The sequence below is a fragment of the Cyanistes caeruleus genome, chromosome 2 (assembly GCF_971803275.1).
Source record: "Cyanistes caeruleus chromosome 2, bCyaCae1.hap1.1, whole genome shotgun sequence".
In the NCBI taxonomy this organism is placed as follows: Eukaryota; Metazoa; Chordata; class Aves; order Passeriformes; family Paridae; genus Cyanistes; species Cyanistes caeruleus.
In genome coordinates this window covers 29,720,801-29,743,154 of record NC_141702.1, presented here as the reverse complement: position 1 = coordinate 29,743,154, position 22,354 = coordinate 29,720,801, and the positions used below count along the sequence as shown (strand labels likewise).

General features: G+C 39.0%; 1 protein-coding gene across 11 annotated transcripts; it reads left to right on the top strand.

The window, feature by feature from the left end:
• The first annotated feature begins 332 nt into the window (after positions 1–332).
• On the top strand, positions 333–21,787 carry ASRGL1 (asparaginase and isoaspartyl peptidase 1). 11 transcript variants are annotated; one of them, XM_086876225.1, is made up of 8 exons: positions 1,278–1,435; positions 2,322–2,387; positions 2,470–2,738; positions 6,477–6,619; positions 11,657–11,811; positions 15,972–16,090; positions 17,948–18,058; positions 20,686–21,787. In XM_086876225.1, exons 3-8 carry the CDS (start codon positions 2,552–2,554, stop codon positions 20,919–20,921), a joined length of 951 nt encoding a protein of 316 aa, XP_086732351.1. In that variant the 5' UTR covers positions 1,278–1,435; positions 2,322–2,387; positions 2,470–2,551; the 3' UTR covers positions 20,922–21,787. The 11 variants fall into 11 exon arrangements, with proteins under 11 accessions (XP_023778168.1, XP_086732354.1, XP_086732355.1 ...); XM_086876226.1 differs by lacking the exon at positions 1,278–1,435 and adding an exon at positions 1,458–1,526; XM_023922400.2 differs by lacking the exons at positions 1,278–1,435; positions 2,322–2,387 and adding an exon at positions 333–574.
• Positions 21,788–22,354: the final 567 nt, after the last annotated feature.

The following is a 22,354-nucleotide window of genomic DNA, read 5'->3' as shown; positions in this document are numbered from 1 at the left end:
CTAAAATTTAAACTTACTATATAAGTGTTGTGTTCAGCTGTCCATGCACACAACCAAAATGACTCTTCTAAACTATTTAATCTAAATAGTATTGGTTTCCTGTATTGAAACCATCTTGTCTCTGAAAACAAGATAAATGGTCTACAAACAGGCAGCACTCTCAAATAATTAATGTAAGAAATTTTAATGTCTCTGTGTTAAGTCTACCAGCAACAAAAGGAAAAAACAAACAAAACATCAGGAGTATTTCCTTTTCATTAAACCACACTAATTAATTCTGACAAACCTTTAGGCTCAAAACACTTTTTGAGTGTTTTAGGAGCTGCACTCTTAAACTGAGTGACTTTCACATTGCCATAAATCCTCGCCCTTTTTGCACAGCCGTGTCCCCTCAACACTGAGTGGACACAGCAGGCTGCATTCACTCTCCCTGCAGCCCGAACTACATCTCAACAAAGCCAAGGGAGCAGAGAGGAGGTGAGCAAAGCAAGAATGGTCAAGGGAGAAGGCCAGATGCACTCCAGTAGTTTGAACAAATGTTGAGAAATCTTTTTTTACACTTCTAGTTACACAGGTAAGGGAGTTCAGAATTACGAGGATTTTTTCATAAGCTCTATTTTTCACTTCTCAGGAAGAACCTTTAGCAGCTCTACTTTTAGTTAACTACAGTTTTTTTTCCACCAGCATTGTATAATTAGGAATGAAACAAACATCAGGCTCAGTTCTTGCCTTTGCCATCAGTTAGGGAACAGTGTGGCCACATACAGCTTACCCTCACCTATATATATGTATATATGTATGTATATATATGGAGACATAGATATATACAGTAGTCTGTGCCAACCTGCCTGGGAAGAGCGCAATGATCCCCCCAGACCCAAGCTCCCTGGGCATACAGCTCCGTTCAGGTTACAAAACTCCACAGCCAGCCCGAGCTTTGGGAACGGGAATAACCCGGCCCGGCCAGAGGGAAGGGTGAGCACGCGGGACGTGCTGCTGGGGATCGATTTTGGGGAGAGGTGCAATTTTTCTAATTGAACTCGAGGGGAAATCAAGCGGTGGCAGGCGGCCTGCTGGTCTGAGAGCGCGGCTGTGGCCGTGCGCAGGGCGGCGGCGGCACTGCGGCTGAGGGGGCACCACGCCGGCATGAGCACGGCCCGGAGGCACCCGCCCTCCGCAGCCCAGGGCCGGGCCGCCCTGCCCCAGGGCCGGCGGCAGCGGCCCGGCCCCTGCCGGAGCAGGGCGGAGACCGCGGGCTGCGAGCGGTAGCGGCCGCCATGTCAGGTGCGGGCACGCCCCGGGGCCGCCATGTCTCTTAAGGGCGGCCGCCTGCATAAGCGTTCCTGGGGCTGCGCCCGCCCCACGCTGCCGCGGGCACCCGCACGGGAGCGCGCCCAGGGCGGCCGTGAGTCACAGCAAGGACGGGGCGCTGCAGGTGGGATCTGACCCCGCGGGAACGCCGGGAGCGGGCGGGAGAGCGCCGGGGGCCTGCCCTGAGCGCGGCAGGCCTGAGCCTACGGCCGAGGGTAGCGTGTGCTGAGTGAGGGAAGAGCGTTGCTGCTGGCTGAAATAAAAGCCCGAGCAGCCTCGCTTACGGGATGCTGTGCCCCACAGCGGCCCCGGCTGGGATTTCCTCTGTTCCCCGCTTGCTGGCATCCCGGCCGGCCTCCCCTGGGGCAGCAGGAATGCGAGGGACCGGAGGGCTGCGGGGGGCTCTGTCGGGGGGTTTGCCTGTAGGATGAGGGGAAAGGCTGTTAGTTTCTAGTCTTCACAGCCTCCAAAAATAGCCGTCCCCGAGAAACTTTTTCAAAAGGGGAGTTTTCTCTGAGAGGTGCCCCAGATTTCAGCAGGAGACGAGTTAGCTGCTGGTTCTTTGCCTTTTTCTGGAATCAAAATCGGTGATTTGCATCACCAAAGGTGTGTAGCAGCTAGCAACAATCTCTTTAGCTCGTAGGAGGCCATGAGCAGTAACAACAAGGTGTTTGCTGCCAGGTGTGAATGAACACCTTGTTTTCTTGCTCGAACTTCAAAGTGTTGCAAGAGGCCAGAGGTCTCGGATCCAGGGGGTTGAGCAGGGTAAGCCTTTAACTCGGGTCGGGTCAGTTGCCTTTCCTTATTGCTGGTGATATTACTGTACTCTGACAACAGGCTACCCATCTAAAACAAAGAGCAGTTAGCAGGGTCAGGGGTTACTCAAGGCTTGTTCTCATGTAATGTATAATCACCACACAATGTTCATACTAAGCAACAAGATTGTAGAGTAACTTAGCCTGAAAGGGGCCCTTTCTGTGCCACTTCACCCAAATCCTTCCTCAAAGCAGGGCTGGCCTCAGAGTTGCACCAAATTGCCTGGGGTCTCATCCAGACTGGATTAGGAGCTCATCCATGTGAGTGCTTGGCTTCCCAAAAGGTAAAATTGTGGCAAACTGCCCATATGCGTTACCTAACCTGGAGCCATTCTCCATGTAGAATGAAGCACATGCTAAAGACTACCCCTTCCAATCGGCTGACCTGTGTGCACAGCTGAAAGCCTGGGGAGGAACTTGGCAGGATGAAGCCTGTCATCGTGGTGCATGGTGGAGCTGGCCGGATCTTCAAGGAGAGAGAAGAGGGATGTCGTGCTGGTGTTGTCAGAGCTGCACTGCGAGGTTACTGTGTCCTGAGGCAGGGAGGCAGTGCTGTAGATGCAGTTGAGGAGGCAGTGCGGTCAATGGAAGATGACCCTCATTTTAATGCAGGTAAGTTTTTTAATAATTAAGTGGATTTAAAATCATATTATATTTCAAGTGTTTTGCCCAGATGCTTCTGCAAATTCTAGCTTGTATTATTATTGATTTATGTACATTGCAGTGGAGTAAATACTAGTTTCACAAAATAAATTTTGTGAGTGGATTTCTCACCATGGTATGTACTGTAGTTTCTCATGAGTACGCTTAGGAAGATGACTTATGCTTTTCCCATTCTTCAGTGTTATCTATCAGCCATTTAATTTGTGTAGTGCTGTTTTACTCTTCTGTAAATCTTCTGTTACTGTGCTATGAATATCCACTTTTAAGACATGGACTCTTATGGAATATGTGTTAATGTTCCTCTTTAAGGCACTCGGATATACCTTGCAGCATTGCGTAATCCTCAGTGCTTGACCTTTACCTATTGCCATAGAAATACTAGTTTTGGGGATTTTAGGTGTGTTTCTCTTCATTAATGTTTGCAATTAGTAATTTTGTAAACAATACTGGAGAAGCAATGCAATAATGGTATGAGTCATAAATCTGTACCTTCTTATAGTAAGGGTTCATAACTGGATTTCCTAATCAGTAATGTGAATTAATGTTAGTGGTAGTAATCAAATACTTTCTCCTCTTCTTAGGACCTCAAGTTTATTATTTTGATGAATTTCAGCAAAAATATTTCCCCACTTCCACCATGGTATGTCAGAAAACAACATGGAATGAAATAGCTGTAGGTGCTCAGTATTATAGATAGCATAGCTATTATTTTATGTGCAGAACTTCATTCGTTCTGTCTCACCTTGCAGTTGAGAGCAGCTTATTTTAATATGAAACTTTCATTGTTTTGTTTCTGTCTTGGGTTGAACATTTTCATTTTTAGAGCATTCAAGCTGAAATCATGAAATGGACCTGGAGATGTAGTTTGTACTTTTATATAGTTAGCATCAGGGTGGCATTCTCTCATTTAGCTTTTACTTAACTGGACTTGAGCCTCCACCCATTTTTCAGGTTCGGCTATGATGATCTAAGCAGCAAGTAGTCTGTTACTTACAGATATATCTAATTGTGTTAAATCTTATTAGGTACAGCTGCTCTCAGAATCTGACAAACATTAGCTGAAAGAAAAATTAGCTGAAGAGGACCCTGATTGAAGTGGCTGTTTAAAACTCACTGTGTAGTATTTATCTTCATAAAAGAATAAAATCAATTTTGCTGTAATATTTTCTAGGCAAGCACAGACATTGCTATGAGACAACAATAAAGATGGGGAAGAATGGGCAGAACAATCAAGTTGTGTCCTTTTTTGCATGGAAGGGTGTAGCCATGCTATCTAGGATCATCTTGATGTAGGCTTAGTGCAAGGGCTCAGAAGCTATACTGGTGTATAAAATTACCATTTTTGTGACTTGTGCAGCACAGTAAAGTTACCAAGTTCTACTTGTGGCGTGGTTATATTTCTGTGTCATCTCTTTGGCTAGGAGTATGAACCAGCTTGGCGTGAGTACTCCAGGTGTAAGAACTGACATTCTGTTGATCCTTGCACACTCTTTCCTATGCAGCCTTTGCAGAGAATAGATCTATCTATCCACAGACAGAGAGAGTTGCAGTACTCCTCTCAGTATCCCAGCTGTGATTAGGCTGATGTCAGATATGTTGATTATTTGTTTCCTCCTAGATTGTCTGTCTTCTGTTGTCTGTTTCTTTTATTTTTCGTCTGCCAATGGATACCATGGCCACAGAGGCTGGTAGTCCCTACCCATTGGTTTGGAAGGCAGATAAAAAGGAAGCCTTTTACTTTACCTTTACTGGTAAAAGGTAACCACAGAAGGGAGGATTCATCCCACCTGAGATCACCTCAAGTTTAGTAAGTAGCTTTACAGTGGCGTACAGACTTTTGTGGTGATTAGTGGAATGCAAAAGTTGGCTACACAGCTTCAAAGCTGTAGGAGTTGTGGATGCCCCATCCCTGCAAGTATTCAAGGCCAGGTTGGATCATGCCCTGAGCAACCTGATCTAGTGGGTGGTGTTCCTGACTGTGGAAAGCAGTTGGCAGTAGATGATCTTTAAGATCCTTTCCAACCCAGGCCTTTCTGTGAGTCTATGGCAAGTGGGATAAATTGTTCTTAGAAGGTACATGTATCTCTTTACCAGCTGTAAGAGGAGACTTTTTTAGAAAGCTGCCTTTGGTTACAGAAACTGTCTGCAACTGTTTTCTGCTCAGCAAGTTTTAGAAAATCCTAACATGTATCCTATGAGGTATGTCCAGTAGACATAGGATACTCTTAATGCAGTGATGAAGGGGCCTCCTTGAACCATGGAACCATGGTTCTGGTCACTGATGCTTGAGAAATGGTACCCTAATTCTAGTGGGAATTTTGTGATCACATGTTAGAAAGCCTACCCTGTCAAAAGAAGTTAAGAGTATGGCAGGGTTTAGCTAAGAAAACAATTCCTTACTAGCACAAGAAAAAGCTGGAAGAATGATGTTGACACAAGTTGTACAAGGCAATTAAACTGTAAGCTCTTTACAGATCAGTCTAGAAATTAACATATTGTGAATGATGTAGGACTGAACTGTGGAATAATTAATGCAGTTGGAGACAGGTAAAAAATTTTTGGGGGTGTGTCTGTACGTGGCAAGGGCAGTTTTTGAGATTACAAGAAGAATTACAGGATTTAGCTGCCTTTTGTCACAAAGGTTTTAATTTCATATATTAAGGTCTGAAGTACTTTGGAGTAGAAGTTTTATGTCAGTTATTAACAGTGGTTTCTGGACAGCTTTAATGTTCCTTTAACAGAAAGGAGAAAAACCCTACTGGATTAGTTATGTACAATGCTCAGGTCTTTTTACCTGAGCATTGTAAATGCTCAGGTAAAAAGCATTTTTACCTTTTTACCTACCTGTGTAAATCTGCCATATTTTGGTTTGGTTTTGTACTTCTTTTCAGGTTTAGTCTTTACCATCTATATTAGCAAGGCTTGTGCATTTGATGACTTACAACCTATTATTCTTCTGTGGTACAATTATTGGCATTATTTTAAAAAACACACAATTTGCATTGTTTCATTTTGTACATCATTAATTTTCAATTAGGTTAGTGAGCACTGATGATTATAGAAGATAACTACCTGATGTTTTATTACTTAATTTCTATTTTTTAAAATTACTCTATATACTGTTTTTATTTGGTAATGGAAGAACTTGTTATTTCAAGCTTTTGCTACTGTAGTAAGAGGACACTTATTCTGCTCCATTAATTTTGGCAGTTTCTTGGAGTGCTGTGTGATGTTAATCTGTTGATAGGACCAAAAGTTACACTATTCCTTTTTTGGGTGGTGGTGTATCCTCCTTTAGAAGAACTGTGAAGGCAAAATAGTTTTGTACACTTAAAAGTGATCTGGGGAATAAAAAATTCTGTTTGTGATGGTTTGTTGATTTAACTTTAATACCAAGTAGATAATTTGGATGGTGTTGGAAGTGTGTTTTCATCTTATAAAAAATAAAACTCAGTTTTTAAATAGATGTTGTACTCCATGAGACTGTTAATGGCTGGATTTTGTGGTTATACTCAGCAGTGTTTCTGCTGTTTTGTTTGTATTTGGGAGATACTTTCAGTAAGTCAGCAAAGTGGGAAAAAGAAAGGTTGCTTGATGAGAGCTTATAATTGAATCACCTGGGTGGTTAGCTCTTAATGACTTTCTTCTTTTTCTCTTGGCCCCTAATTTTTTTTTATTTGTCTTTAGGTTGTGGATCTGTTCTAAATGAAAAAGGTGAAGTAGAAATGGATGCCATTATCATGGATGGAAAAAATTTAGACTCTGGAGCAGTATCTGCAGTTAAGTGCATAGCAAACCCAATAAAACTTGCTCGACTTGTTATGGAAAAGGTATGCTGGTTATCTACTTGAGTATGAAGCATTTTCTTTTCTTTTGAACTTCATCCAGTATATTGATACACCTCAGTGATGATGTTTGTGTAGTGCTTTAAAGCAGTTAGGAAGGGATCAGTCCTTGGAAACTGTGATCATGACCATGAAGCACTTACTTTAAGGGTTTTTGAGAAATACTTACAAACAATAGCATTCTAAGGAAACATAACTTGACCTATACATGTTGGTCTTCTGTAGCTCCAGTGCTGGTATTCAAGGGTATTTTTGTTGTTTTTCACTTGGCTTTTGAAGAGCTTTTATGTTGCCACTGGGTGTTGTGCTTGATCTTGCAATATTAAAGTTAGGTAATACACTGTTCACTTTGCAGTGGTATGGAACTGAATTAAATGACCCAGTTACATATTTGGCTATGTAATGCACTCCTTTGTTGTTCTGAGCAGCCTTCTCCACTGTGACCTGATCAGGTGGTAGCACAAGGACAGTTGTAGTCTACTGTCAGTAGAAGATAACATTAGCTCTATGTCGTGCTGACAGATTTTCCTAGATAATCCAATTCATCAGAGCAGTAAAATATTACTTGACCTTTTATATAAGATCAATCCCACCTTATTCCACTAAGTCCGTTTAATATTTGCCACAGCAGACTTACCTTATTTTTCAGATGTGGTACAACTGTTCTATGTCAGGATGGGAGTAAGTGATCTGTGTGATATTTGTCTGTTTTACTGTTATGAGGCTGTGACAGTGACCAAAAGTTTGTCCTGTCTTTGAAGTTTACATTTTCATCCTACTAGTGCAGCTGCCCCATTGTTGAGAAGGTTCGTATTTATAAAAACACCAGTAAAGAAGACTTACGTTTCTCTCACCTTTCAGATTGACTTCTGAGGAAGCAAAAACTGTTTTGGTGATCCATAAAGATGATTGACATTTATCTTGTCCTCAATGGCCTCCAAAGCAGATAGAATTTTTTTGTGTCCTTAATTGTAGGATAGTTCTGTTTTTAAGATCAGAATGTTTCACTAATATATTGGATATAAATACTTCTGTGAAATGTATGTTTACTTGAAAGCAGTGTTAAAAGTTGTGATGAATAAAGTTGCTTCCTTCATATGGATTTATTTTGTCATTAACTAGAAATTACTAGAAACAGCTCTCTCCTCTGTCTTGTCTATTACAAGGTCATTGCATGGTGCTGCTGGTGTTCAAAAGTGTTGAGGCTAAATTGTCGTTCCGATTGGGAACGGCGATAAAGAACGACACGGACCCTCAAGGGGGTCACAACAGGAGAATTCCTCTAGTTTATTGCTTCAGGCCTGTCTTATAGACAGATACGTGGAAAGTACAAAAAGGAAACTCTTACTGGTTAACAAAGTGCTACATCACCATCATTGGTCAGGGGCACACAACCCCCCTGACTCCCTCCTGCAAGGAGAACAAGAGGACAGATAAACAGCACCTGGCAGTTGTTTTCTGTCTCTGAGGATTGTTTTGAAATCCTCCTTTGAATTCCCAGGCTAGCTTCTCAGGCAGGACTGAGAGGCCATGGGCCTGCAGTTTCTGCAGCTCCCTGCAGCCTGTTCCAAAGCTAGCATCCATACTAAATTTGAAATGAAATCATAAAGTTCTACTGTACGGGACCAAGTATAATAGTGTAGCCCTAACACCATGACATTTTGTGGTAAAGGTATTACTCTTTGCCAAAATGCAAAAAAATCTATGTGCATAATGATAAATCTCAAATGTAAATGTTGGCCTAAATTGCTTGATGTTATCTTGCGGCGAGTTTCTGCGCTTCTCCATCTCCTGTAAATGGGAATACCAACTGATGTTGCTCCTGTTTCCCATCTATCTTGGACAGGAATTTTGAGACACCAACCCAGGGTATTTCACAGTGCATTTTATAGTGTGTTTTGTTGTACTGTGCTTAATTAAAAAATATTTTAACTGTGTGACTTGGGGGCAATAAGGATAGTTTTCCTGGGGTCTTCAGTCTGTATGCATAATTCCCAGTGGTTTTGAGGTGCTTTAATGCCATAAAGAATTTTGAAGCATGCAGCTCCCGAAAACAAACAAACCAACCAAAACCACACAGTACTTCTGCTTGTAATTGTAGTTCCATCCTATTATGGAACAGTGTGAGCTCCATCTGGTGGCCAGAGTAGCTCCTCTACGTTGTTGCTGCAACACATTTGTCATTTTTGGCTGTCACTTTCCCACTGGGCTCAAACTTGTCCAAATTCATGGAGCAGAAAAAAGGAGAGCACCAGAATAATTTCCATTCATTATTTACTGTACTGTTTTTCACAGTAGCTTCTAGAAGTGGAAAACTTTTAGTACATTAACTAGTATAACACATTATTGAAAAAGCACTTAAATTTCTGTTTAATTATTCCTGTTTGTATTGAACATAAATATAACGATATAGTGAAGTGATTTTTTTTTTTTTTTTTTAATTTGGGGTATGTAACCCTTCTCAGGTCCAACACTTCATTAGATAGGCTTCTCATGAACATTATAGCACTAATTCATTGGTATATGTAAGCTATGTGTGTTTTCCCCTACTCTTATTGTGCAGGACTTTACATGAGGTGAAAAGTAATTTAGCTTAGAACACAGACTTCTGTAAGCAAAGGGCCAGGTTTTTTTCTGTGCTGCCAGAATTGTTAAATAAACAACTGTGATGCTTTGAACTTTAGGCCAAGTAGAAATTTGGGGTATTTTCCTCATTTCCAGTGAAATTAACTAAAAGTGCCATCATTTTTTACTTATTTGTAAGATCTCTTGAACCCTTTCCTTGTCCTTTTGGATTACTTTATGTAAATGTCTTCCAGGCACTTACATTAGCAAACATATTAATGAAACTGGAAGAATGAGACAGAAGAATGTGCTTTTTGCATTGTTTGACAGTGTTCTACTAGTTCTTTTGACTGACAACATCTGCTGAAGAGAATGACAAAAATCACCTTAAGACATCTTATTTTCAGTGAAGACTGAAAAAGAAGGAAAAAAAAACCCCAAACACAAAGTCCTGTCATAGAAGTTTATTTATCAATACTCAAGTTTGTGTAGTCTAGGAAGGTGCATATGTTATGCATATTTGCAATGGGATGGAATCCTATGAAAAAGTTTAGAAGTAACTTCCTTTTTTTATAATAAAGCTTTATATTTTTAAAACTTATTTAAAGGATTATATAGTCTTAGTTGCTGAAGAAAGGAAGGGATGGAGGACACAGCCTTCTGGTTCAGATCAAGACTAAAGTAAATTTCAAATTTCCTACAAAAATCCCACCAAACAATAAAAAACCCCAACCCACATCCACAAATTAAAACCAAAACTATTTTGAGTATTGTATTGTGTGCTTCTCATGGGTTAGTGGTAGTGGCAGAGGGGGGCAGTGTTGCACAAAGAAGTTGGCTTTCAAGTCAAAGAACACTACCTATTAGTTTTGTTAGAAATAGGTAGGTCTTACATTGTCTGGTAATATGGTAACAGCACTCAGCATGAAAGCCTGATGTCTGCTTTCACATGTACAGGGGACTTCTGCCTTGTCACCTTTAGTATTCCCTAAAACAGTACTCTCATGCATTAAAGATTAATTAAAAAGGCATTTAAATTTTCAAAAATGTTTGATAGCAGGTCTGCAACATCAGAAATGTTTCTAAAGTGTAGTCCTCTGTCCCTGTCCAAAGGGCTTAATTCAGAGGCTGTAACAGGGTTAAGTAGAGATCAGTGTCTTGGATATGGGAAGAGGTTTGTCTGGAATCCTTTAAAACAATGCAGTGCTGTGTGTTGGTCATGGTAATGATTACTTGTCTTTGCTGTAGAAATCAACAGCAGTTGATGGTCTGCAACATCTTAACCTGAAGCTTTGAGACTCTGAATGTCCTCAAGAATGTAGCATGACATAGAAATACCCAGCCTCTGCTGTCCTTGCTTCTGGCCAAGAGCTGGGACTGTGCCACATGGGTGCTTTGCAAGGCTCTGCAGGCCTGCTGCCTCCAGCATCACATGATTCTGCTTGAACCTCAGGTGTTCTGGTGTGCTGTGCTGCTGCAGGGACAGAAATGCTTGCTCTAAGTTAGCTGCTCTGCTCTGAAATTGTTCTGTGTTGTATAGTCAGACCACCACTTCTCTGAAACCTTCCCAGGCTCTGATGAGCAATTGACAGCTATGTAATTGTGCAAGAAGCTGCTGCATACTTTTTGACACATTAAAACAAACAAACAAAAAAAAAAAAAAAAAAAGAAAATCAGATTTCAGAGCTACTAAAGTATAAGGATTAATTAAACAAATTTATCTGGCAAGTTTCTCTAAAATATGAATTAACCAAGCTCTATGGACTTTGAAACATGGAATTAACTAAGATTGTTGAATTAAAATCTGGTTTGAAGTGCTTTGTAAATAAAGGAATCAAAATAGAACTTTCAAGTATTGTTAGGAAGAGTAAATATTGTTTGGTCAAACCCATTAGAAAGTACTCTGTGCTTAAATTTGATCCTCTGAGTTAATAAGAATAGTAGCTTGTTGAAGGAAATATTTAAAATTATATTGTTCATCTGATGATAAGGAACATTTTAGTTGTATGCTGTTTACATTTGTTGGTTATTTTACTAGGTGTAATGCCTTTAAAAAGGAATTTATTTAGCATTCTTTTGAATAAAAGCCTTCTAAATCTCTTCGTTAACTGGACAAAACAGTCAGTTATGTCGTAATTTGATGATTCATTTGAAACAGTACAAAACAGTTGCACACGAATTAGCTAAAGAACAAATTTATCAATTTTTCTTCTCCCATTATACCAAGTTTTAAATAGATAAGTACAGTTCTTTTCTGTTGATGGTTAAGCTTTGTGGTTTGGAGAACTGAAAGCTTTTTCAGCTATAGTGGAAGGGGATATGGACAGAAGTTTAGAAATGTTTAAAATAAAATTTGTAATTTTCTTTGTGTAGATATTTCTAAAAATAGCAGTTATACAAAATTGCTCAGTACAAGACCAAGGAAGAATTTTCAATGAATTTCTTGTCTTTCTGCAGACAAAGCACATGCTGCTGACTGACCATGGTGCACACCTCTTTGCTCAGGCCATGGGTATTCCTGAAATTCCAGGGGAGAAACTCATAACTGAGAGATCCCGGGAGAGATGGAAGAAGAACCTTGAACCAGATTCCAACCCTGAAGAGTTTCAGAAGTAGGTAAAATATATATATATATTCTTTTCTAATTTGGATAATTTAATTTGTGCTATCTGGTTACCAAAAAACTCAGAAGAAACCAAAAACACCCAAACAAAGCGACCAAGAAAAACAAAACCCCAAACAAATAAACACAAACCTTGAAGGCCTGTATTCCAAATGTTATGTGGTTTGATACAGTCTTTGCAGTATGTCTTTATTGAAAGCAGTAGAAAATCAAGCTTTCAATGAATTTGCTTAAACTTAAATTACTGAAACAAACTGGATGAAACTTGTTGCTGCTTAAGTAGATTATTGGTCACTTTGACAATAGCATGGGTTTTGTGGCTTTATTGGAGAACAAAGTTAGAACTTGTTACTGCTCTTAAAATCATCAGTTAGAGAAGTGCATAGATTAGCTATAACAAACAGTAGGTATTATTTTGCATAGCTTTTTCTGTGGAGGAACTTATTTTTAAAAATCTCCAGTGCACATACTAAAGTTAAATAAAAAAACCCAAAAACCTAAGAAAGCTGATCTTGGTTAAGTAGATGATCAGATTTGTCTTTAAATTAGATTAGATAGTTAAACATCAGACTTTGACCAGTAATTCCTTCTAAGTGGTGATTGTGGCTGTTGGTTATGAAAAGGAATGAAAAAAATGACCAAGTGTAGTGATGGGTGGGAAAAGATATGCTGCTGGATGGTATTGCCCAACAGCAAAATGAACATCACTTGGAAAACAACACAGTCTTGTATAAAGTTGGGAGGAAGGTGAGGTGGACAATATAGGAATGAAAAACATCGGCTGTTAAGAATGTTTTCTGTGTCTGTGAGGTAGGCATATAACACTAAATTGTTTTGAGCTTCCATTTGTACATCCATGCTTGTGGTGCAGGAAAACACTGTATTACATTACATAAATGATTTATTATGTGCTGTTCATCTGTTTTGTGAAGCAGGACTAATGGCAGGGCAGAGCTGAATTTGTAGATCAGAGGGAAGAAATTTCTTCTGTGAGCATGTTAATTAAAGTCCTTGAAATGAGGCTATAAATTACAACCTATATGTTACTTTCAGTGAATTGCTAGAAGGAAAAACAAAGTGATGATGAGACAAAGTGTAAATATGGTCTTGTAAACGAAGTGATGTTGTTCCTTGACCATTAAGTCTTTTTCTTGTATCCAAGAGAAGTTTTCTTTTGATCTGTAGTCTGTCCAAGGACTGTGTGGCATTATCACTCATTGCAAAGAATTTGAGGGTGGTGTAGCCACCACTGCCTCTTGTTCTCTTGAACATATCAATTGGAATAGCATGGCATTTAAGTCATCATTCATTCCTCATAACTCCTTCATTCTTACCTTTTTTTTTTTTTCTGAAAAGTGTTAGGCATCTTCAGTTTCAGCATGGACTTCTGAAATATCTGATAATAAAAAGCTTGTGTATTTCTGAGAGGCTGAAGACTTTTTCTCATCTGGGCCATGCTGTTCTTTTCCTGAAAACCAAAATACCACCACAAATTCACAAAGTTGAAAACACGTCTTTTTTAATGCAAACCCATTTCATTCTGTATCACACGTGGAATGTTCTTTTTCCCTGTTATGTCCACAGTGATTATGCAGAAACTTGCCTGAGGCGAACAGACAGAAGGTGAAGTAGTGTTAGTCAGAGGCACCATAATACCAGATCATACTGGGAATTCGAAGGTTGGTGTATATTTTACTTCCAATCTCCTGATCCTCACAGTGTTGGAAACCCTGGGGTTTCGTAGGCTTTGCAGGTAAAATCTGGTGTCTCTATAAGAGATACCTTTCTCCTCTGCTGGTTAGAAGCCTGCACTGATTTATGCTGAAAGCTTAGGATTCCATTGCATGTACAGCATTCCATCCTGCACACCTCTTGCCGAGAACGAGGCGTGATTTGATTTATCTGTAGTCTCATGCTGCAAAGACTCTGGCAATACCCTTGTTAAGAATTACTGGAGTTTGCCTGAGAATCCCACAGAAAGGGTGCTGAGTCTGGCTGTAATGTAGCAAATGGGCTTCTAGCCCCACTGTAAATCCCACTGCTAGAGTAACTTGAGGAGATATTAACTAACAAGGACCCTAACAACAATTAACAGAAAACCCCACTACTGGTGCAGTGCTGAGAGACAAAATTGCAGGTAACTCATTAGTTAAATGGGGATAGTGTAAGTATATGTCTTACATGTAAATGTAAGATTTAGACAAAAGGGAATGAACAAATCCAAATAATACTTTCTGTATCACAGTATATGTAGTATATAGGAATAATTCTTGATGGAAAAAATCCTTAATAGCATCCTCCAGTATACCATAGGTACTTGTTGAAGTTCTTGCTACTGTCAATAACTAAAAATAGAGAGATGATTATAATTTGATAGTTTTGTCTTCCTTGTTAATGTTTTGGAGTCAACTAGCCATGTATTTTCTTTGCCTTTGTTCTAAAGATGATCAAAGGAAAGGTTAAACTGAAGCAGTAAAAAAGGGACTGTAAGAAATCAAGTGTAGTTGTCTATTTTCTCCACTGTAGATGAGGTGTGTTAGACACATTCACTTTGTTATTTATTGCCAGTTGTGCTCTCATACCTAAACAGGTAATTACTGCCTGTGTCATCTGTGTGCTTTTATTTTCACAGTTGCCTAAGGTAAATACTTACCTAAGAAAATGTACATCTGGATACATCTTTCTTAATTTCTCAGGAGGATCTAACTTTAGTTGGTTGAAGGGTGCTACATGAATGTGCAAGGGAGTACTGAATTTACTAATGTTCTTTTCAGCAAATCATTTGTAACAGATGGATGGGTGGGAAGCCCATCTGCACTATCATATCAGTTTGAGATGAGGTCCGTCTCCACATAAATGTCAGAGCAGCTTATAAGGCCTGTGATTCATCAGTCAGCTTTGAATTGCTGTGAATGAAGTGTAGGGACTGACAGTATGATATTTTACATAAGCAGGAGGGAACAGGAAGTTGGGTCTCTGAGAAATTGACTGTGGGTTTCAAGGTACACAAGGTCTTTGTCTGACTTAATCAGCTTAGATTTTGCAGAGGTATAGAGAAACCCTCACCAGTGCCCAGGCAAATTCGAAAGGTATTCCTTTTCGAGTTGCCTGTTGGGTAGTTCCTTGAAGGATTGTTACAAATTATTTTCCTGTGTGGAGTGGTTTAGATTATTTTCAGGGTTTGGTATACTTCTAGTCACATACTGGGTTATATTCCTACGTGAATTGCTAAGACTGGAATATATGGATATTTAAACTGTTGCTTCTCAGTAATGTCTCACTTCTCAGTGCAGCAACTGTTACAGTAAGTCACGACAGGCTTTTTTTTTTCCATACACAACTACACATGTCTATTTTGAGCAGGCTATTGTATATGTCTTTTCTGTGTTGAAGAAATATAGTTGAGACTTCTGTTTTCTTCAGTGCCTGAAGATTTTTAAACCAGTGTGCAGTTTCAGCAGAGTCTACTGGCCAAGGGATTTAAACCAAGATTACATAGCTACAGAGTACAAAGACTGAAGTATGTCTTAATGATGCATTGTGAGCAATACTAGTTGAAAGGAAAATAAGCTTTTTTTTTTTTTTAGCCTTCAAACATTAAGGGGAGTAAGGAAAAGGAAAGAGGAGGAACAGGAAGGAAATGATTCAGTGCATGCATAACATTACTGTCCTTTTCTGTATTCACTCATTTATGCGCATTGTCATTAATAATTCCGGTTAACCTCCCGTTGAGACAGTGGAGCCAATTGTTGCATCTTTGAGTTGCCATTTAGGGGAAAGTTGTGTGTCAGTTTGTGTGTCAGCCAAAAAACTACTCCAGAACTATAATGACTAGAAGTATTTCTGCCCTGTGTGCTTTTGTTTTGCGGTCTTTTTTCCTCCCCAAGTTTCCATGCTATGAAAGTAAACAAGTTGTGGGGGAAAGATTTAAAAAAAAAGTGTTTTCTACTCTGTTAAATACAAAGCTTGTGAGAACTGTTGCACTTTTCTTGTTAGTTTTGTAATGAGAAGCATGGCAAAAATAGTTTTATAATGAGCAGTAATTCTGTTGTAGAAATCTTCTTTAAAGCTACCTGGGAAATAAAGGCAACGTGCTTTGGCAGGTATGCTTTAATTCTGTCTAATTTTGTGAACTGTTTTTCTTGGCAGAGACCTTGGAACAGTTGGTGCTGTTGCTATAGACAGTGAAGGCAATGTAGCTTGTGCAACATCCACAGGAGGACTCTCTAATAAACTGGTTGGCCGTGTTGGTGACACAGCATGCATAGGTATGGGGCATGGGATCTTGCCTTTCACTTTTCAGGGGTACTTCATATAAAGAAAGGAAAAAAAGTATTACAATTCTCCTTTTCATTAGTAAAACAAAATATAAATACTAGTCTATCTGAAACAGAGGTCTAACATTCAAATTTATCAAAGCTAAAGCTCCTTAGAGCATGGAGATTTGCAAGAAAGAATTGGGAGTTCTGTGTGGAAAATAGGGATGAGAGTTTGTTTTTTCTGTCCTTTATTTAGTGCTAACACCTATGTTTCCTTTCTGTTGATTCTGATAAAGCTCTCCTTTTTTTATGGCTCTGCTTTCTGCTAAGTCAAAAAATGTAGCCTTCTCCATAGTAAGATGCTGTTTCCTTGATACTTAAGAAAGAAGGTGTAATTGCAATTACCGCTTCTATCAGTGAGCAAGAGTTATAAAATGACTTGCAACTTTGAGTAAATTCCTGTTCTTAAGAGAACCCCGATAAGACTGTCTAAGAACCCAATAGATGTGGTGTGGAATAAAGGAAATATTTTAAGAGATCTCTTATCCAAGTATAAAGAGACACTTAAAATCCTTTCCACAGACATCTTCCTCTCATGAAACAGACTTGCCATTTGATTGCTTCACGGTTCTACCATACAGCTGGGATTTGGAAAATAATTATTTTTAGTAAAGCATGTTCCAAACTCAAATAGCATTGCTGTTGGCAGTATATGATTATTATAAAACTGCCTTTCTTTTGCATGCAAAGTTACTAACATTTTGGTATCCTCTGGATTTTGACTATGGTTTTCAGTTTTGTGTCTGGCTGCAGCCTTTTGACTGCAAATACCCTCCTCCTTTATAGAACGTGTTCAGCATTCCTATAGTTTGGAACATGGATTTGTGAAGGACAAGTGAAACTGTGCACTTTTGAGCATATTGTTTGCAACTTTTGGTCTCACTAGGCATCTTCAGGATTTGATACAGAAATGTCAGCTGTACTTTTAAACATCAGAGGCTTTGGTAAGGGGGCATTGACTTAATATGCAGTGTTTTTCCACGTGTCCCACGAAGTCCTTTAAAAGGGTCTGATCAAGAAAGGGAAGAAACAGAAGGGAAAAACTTTCACTGCTCTTCCACGGCCTCTTTCCCCTCCCCCAGTACCTTGTTTATAATGCTGTGGTAAGTTTCTTCCTAGCTCCTGGGAAATACTTTTCTTAGGAGATGTGCTAGAAGTATAGGTATTGAGCAAGCAGAAGCTTGGTGAAGAACAGGGTGTGGAATGTGCCAGCAAAACAAGGATGGGAGGGAAAAAAAAAGGGGAAAGGGGAGTTAACAGAAGAAACACTCTGCTTGTGGTGAGGACTTCAAAGATTCATCAGGGATGCTTTGTGAGGTTTTGCTAGAGCCCATGCTCTTTAAATTTCTTAGTTGCTGTGGAGGGTAAGTTCCCCTCAAACTGGTCGGCTCACCAATGTCCTCACTAGATCTTCCTTCATATCTTCTCAGTTGATATGACCTGGCATTCTGCATCCTGACTCTATCTTGCTGATCTTCATTATACCCTCCCTTGCTGTTCTGGAAAATATTTTTGCCCATTCCTGTGGAGTGTTGGCCTGCTTCTGCCTCTTGTTCACAAACAGATCACTAGTCTTTTCTCTCAGTTTGGCAGCTGACTTGCTCCAACTGTTGTTCATTTCTTTCATATATTTTAGTTTTCAAATTGTGGCAGAAATGAGAAAGAAGCTTTTCTGACACTTTTCTCTCAGAAAGGCACAGAATTAATGGACCTAAGGGAAGAAATTTTTGGTACCTATTTTAAACAATGCAGGGCTTTAAAATCATATTACAGAATACTGCCTTCTTTTTTTTCCCCTTTGAAAAGGAAGTGGAGGTTATGCTGACAACCATTCTGGTGCCACTTCAACCACAGGACATGGGGAGAGCATTATGAAAGTGGTCTTAGCCCGACTGATTCTCTATCACATGGAGCAAGGTATATCCAAAACTTCCTGTAATTTGAAATAATGAGGATAGGAAACATTGCCTAGTCACAGGTTTCAGTATATATGCTATCATCCTAGAACAGTTGTCAGAAGAGTTGCTCTCAGGGGTATGTGGATAGGTTAAAACAAAAACTTTAAAAACAAAACAAAGTATTAAAGTATTAATAAAGCTAAAATAGCTGAGATTAACAGAATTACCTCTGCTGCCTGACACTGAATCATGCTTTAGATCAGTGTGCATTGAAAGACATTACTCTGTACTTTAATGAAAATTTTCTTTAATAATTTTTTCTCCAATTATAAACTAGAATTCTGTAAACAGGAAAAAGAACAAGTAAAAATAAGATATATTTAAGAGAGCAGTAAGGGAGGGCTAGAAAGATAACTGGAACTGAAATAGAAATTACAGGATATTACCCTTCTAATAAACTGTAAAGTTTTAAGTATCTGATTACAGCAACAGAAATTATTTTAAGACTTTTTAACCATGATTTCAATTGACATTTTGTTTTGGAAAATGTACTAAACTGGCTGGGTATGTGGTAAACAGCTGACACAGTATGTCTTATGTGGCTGTAATGCAATCTGACTGTGGGATGACCCTTTGTAGCTTTACCTTCATGACTTAGTCTGTCATCTAAACCCTTGATTATGTTACAGCCTGTAAACATAGCCAGACAACATACTTGTGTTGCATGCAGTTCAAGAATCATTAATATAGATATCACCATTATTTTTAGAAAGCTGTAGCTTTGGGGCAGTACAATGTAACTTGCTTTGAGATCAACTTAAGTGGAAATAGTTGAAAAACATTCAATTTACATTTTCATTGGAGAAGCAGTAAGTAGAGAGACAAGTAACAGCTGCAATATTTTTGTTGTACTTTATAGGGCTGTTTGCATATAATGGGTGCATTTCTCTAAATCTCATAGCTGACGTGACAGTTTCAGCATAAAATACAACCTACAGATTATTTCCCAAAGCTCTTAACATGTTATGCTCTCCCTTTACTCTCTAAATTATGTCTCTAAGTATTCAATTTGTGAACAGCTTTCTAAGCTCTTGTCTAAACTGTGTTTAGTTTCTTCTCTGGATTGATGTTAGCTGCATTGCAACTTATGCATTGATAGCAGTTATCTGGCTCGTGATTAATCAGTTTGAAAGGCAAATGAGTCTCAAATTAAAAAGTTTATTGGAAAAAGAGAAAAAGAAAATGAACCCACATGTATTCATGTCTAATTGGTTTGCACTTGTTCACCCTGCCCATGCTTGCTTTACCTTCATTCATTCTGCCCAGAAGTATAACTCAGCTGCCAGGCAAACGTGTCAGCAACTAGATTCCCCCCGGCCCCTCCTCCCCACATGTTTCCATGAAGGCACTGAAAACAAACCCTCACGTTATTACAGCTTTTTGAGTCCTTGAACAGCGAGCTGGAGTTGCATATGTAAGAACAACTGTAGAGCCCACATAATTCTGTTTAGCTATTTGGTAATTTGTGGATACAAAATATCCTCTTTTGGACAAAGGCTGCAAAATTTACTTCTATATTTCAGGACTGAGTTGCTTTGCCAGTCTTAACAGCTGTTGGAATTTCAGTGTTATAGTGGCAGCTGTTGTCTTGGTGAAAAATCAAACAGTGAAATACTGACCCTTTGAAGACAGTGCCACTGACTTGAATAGTCACAGTGTCACCCGTGCGTCAGAGTAAGGAGCTTTATCCTGTCAGTCACCAGTGCTGTGAATAATTCTGACTGTGCTGGTTTTATTTGGTTTTTAACTCAAAATTTGCAGGGAAGGCTTGAAGGTCAGGTTTTGTTCTATAACCTAAGCTGCATAACGTGACTGACAGTCCGTATCTTAGGGTAATTAGGCCAAGCCAGCTGCATTCCTGAATGTATATTTAAACTTGCAGTGAAGAAATATTTTGCAGCTATTACAGGTCTGTGTGTATGATGTACCTATAAAATTGGATTTATTTAGAAAATACTCCTGCTAATACGAATCAAGTAGTGAAAAGCTAAAGTTGCATTGCTGGTCCTTTGACATCTAATACATTGAGACCTCATTTTGCCTGATGGTTTCTTTCAGAAGTTTCAGGAAGAGTCATGCTGATGTCTGCTTTTGATAAATTATGACAATGTGTAGTACGTGCTTTGAGCTCTGTTGCAGCCAGTGGAACTAGAGCAGAGATGATGACTGAAATTTTTTATTGTTTTGATGTGTGTTTTTCCAAATTGTAAATGCTTTAGATCTAGCTTGTCCCAAACCTTTGATGAAAACCTTGCAGACTGGCATTTTTTTCCAGTCAAATGATGGCATAAGAAATGGTGTGTCTTGAACATAAAGTCTGTGAGTTAGTTTGTATTAAACACTGAAACTGAATCAAAATCTGAAGCTATGTAAATAAATATTTGGAGCAGTACCACAGCATAGAAGCTCTTTGCAACTGTCCAGAGCCTTTCCAAAAATGCTTTCTTTGTTAGACTGGAAAATTCTTGCCAATCTAGTTGAAAGAGAAGTTAGATCCGATTGGTTCCATGGGAAGGGGTGAAATTTTAAGAGAATTTTTAAACTATCAGGACAGGTACTATGAAATGATTTTGTTTTTCTTTTCAGGAATGTCACCAGAGGTAGCGGCGGACACTGCATTAGACTACATGAAGTCACGAGTTGGGGGTTTGGGGGGTGTCATTGTTGTCAACAAGGCAGGAGAGTGGGCAGCAAGGTTCTCCACCAAGCAGATGTCGTGGGCTACTGTAAAGGATGACAACCTGCATTATGGCATTTATGCTGGGGAGAAGCATATAAAATCTGTTGATGAAGCACTTGCATCTGAACGGGAGGGATTCTAAGAATGAAGAAAGTTGACTGACAGAGAAGAATGAAGATCTCCAGTTTTTGCTGGAGGACAATGACAGTTGATTTTGTCTTTCTGAAAGATCTTTTGGTTCACAGGCATTACCACATTTACAGTCAAAATAAAATCTGCACATAGTTCTTCAGTGGACAAGTATAGATGTAGTCTTTAAATACCTTAATGAAGTCAGATCCTCCTTTTTTAGATAAGAAAGAGAATGGTCTGTAGGTTCCTTGGTTAGTATGCCCTAATCTTACATTAAAAGGAGCTTGAGTTTCAGTATTAGAGGAACTCCTTTTCACATCTGTTCTCAAAGACTGCTGCCAGGATGATTTGAGAGAAAAATACCTATTAATTAAAAGCTGCATTTTGAAAATCCAGAATCTTTTAAGCAGCCATCTTCTGGTAACAGCTTGCTAACGGTCAATGAAGTACCACCAAAGAGCAGCGAAGAGATAAGATTACAATTGTTCTCACAGGCTTGAGGTAACTCATCACAGGATATAATGAAGTAAAGAAAGTAACTTTCTCCATAGAAGAAAAAGCTGATGCTAAGGAGCTCTAATTCCATTCCATAACATCAGACCAGAAATCACAACCAAGTAGGCTATGATGTTTCAAACTGTATGTGGACAGTTAATAGAAAGATGCTATGGATGTAGTATCTGGGGTAGTAATAAAGAAGGTTGTGCTTTCAGTACAAATAAAAGCAATGTTTTCTACTGAAATGTAAAGGTGATAGCACCTTTTAAGTCAAAATATGAGACAGAGATTCTGATTAACTGGAAAAATAATTATCTGAAAGTAAGTGATCAAAGTAAATTGTACTAAAATAAATAAATCTGCCTGTTTTGCAAGCTTCTTCTGTGAAGTCTGAAACATTGTTTGCAGAGATTTTCTTTTATAAAAAAATTTTATATTCTGTGTTACTTCTAGTACATTTTCTTCAATAATATTTTGTATTTTTAAAAGGAAGAGAAAAATTCCTTTTTTATTTTCTGATTCTCAACTATATAATTTTTTTGTATTAAGAACTGTAATAATTTTATGCATTTCAGTTGGTGACTAGATTTTTTTCTTGCATGCCATCATTCTGTGGAATATTCCCTTCACAAGATAGCCCAAATAAACATAACAAAAATCTTAAATCATGGTTTGAAACTGCTCATACCTGTGTCCCAACTACAGTAAGCAGTATTACTGTGTTGGCACATACAGAATAGTAAGGTTGCCAAGACCAACTTAATTTGCTCCATACTTTGATCCCTGGCTTCTTGGACATTGCAGATGATTGGATGTGGACAGTGATGGTTCAGGAGGAGATGGTAAATGCAAAACATGACTATGGAGTACATATGCACTTCTTTCAACTGAAGATCATGTTGAAAATGGCTGCTACCTGATCATCAGAAGTTCATAAAACAGTAA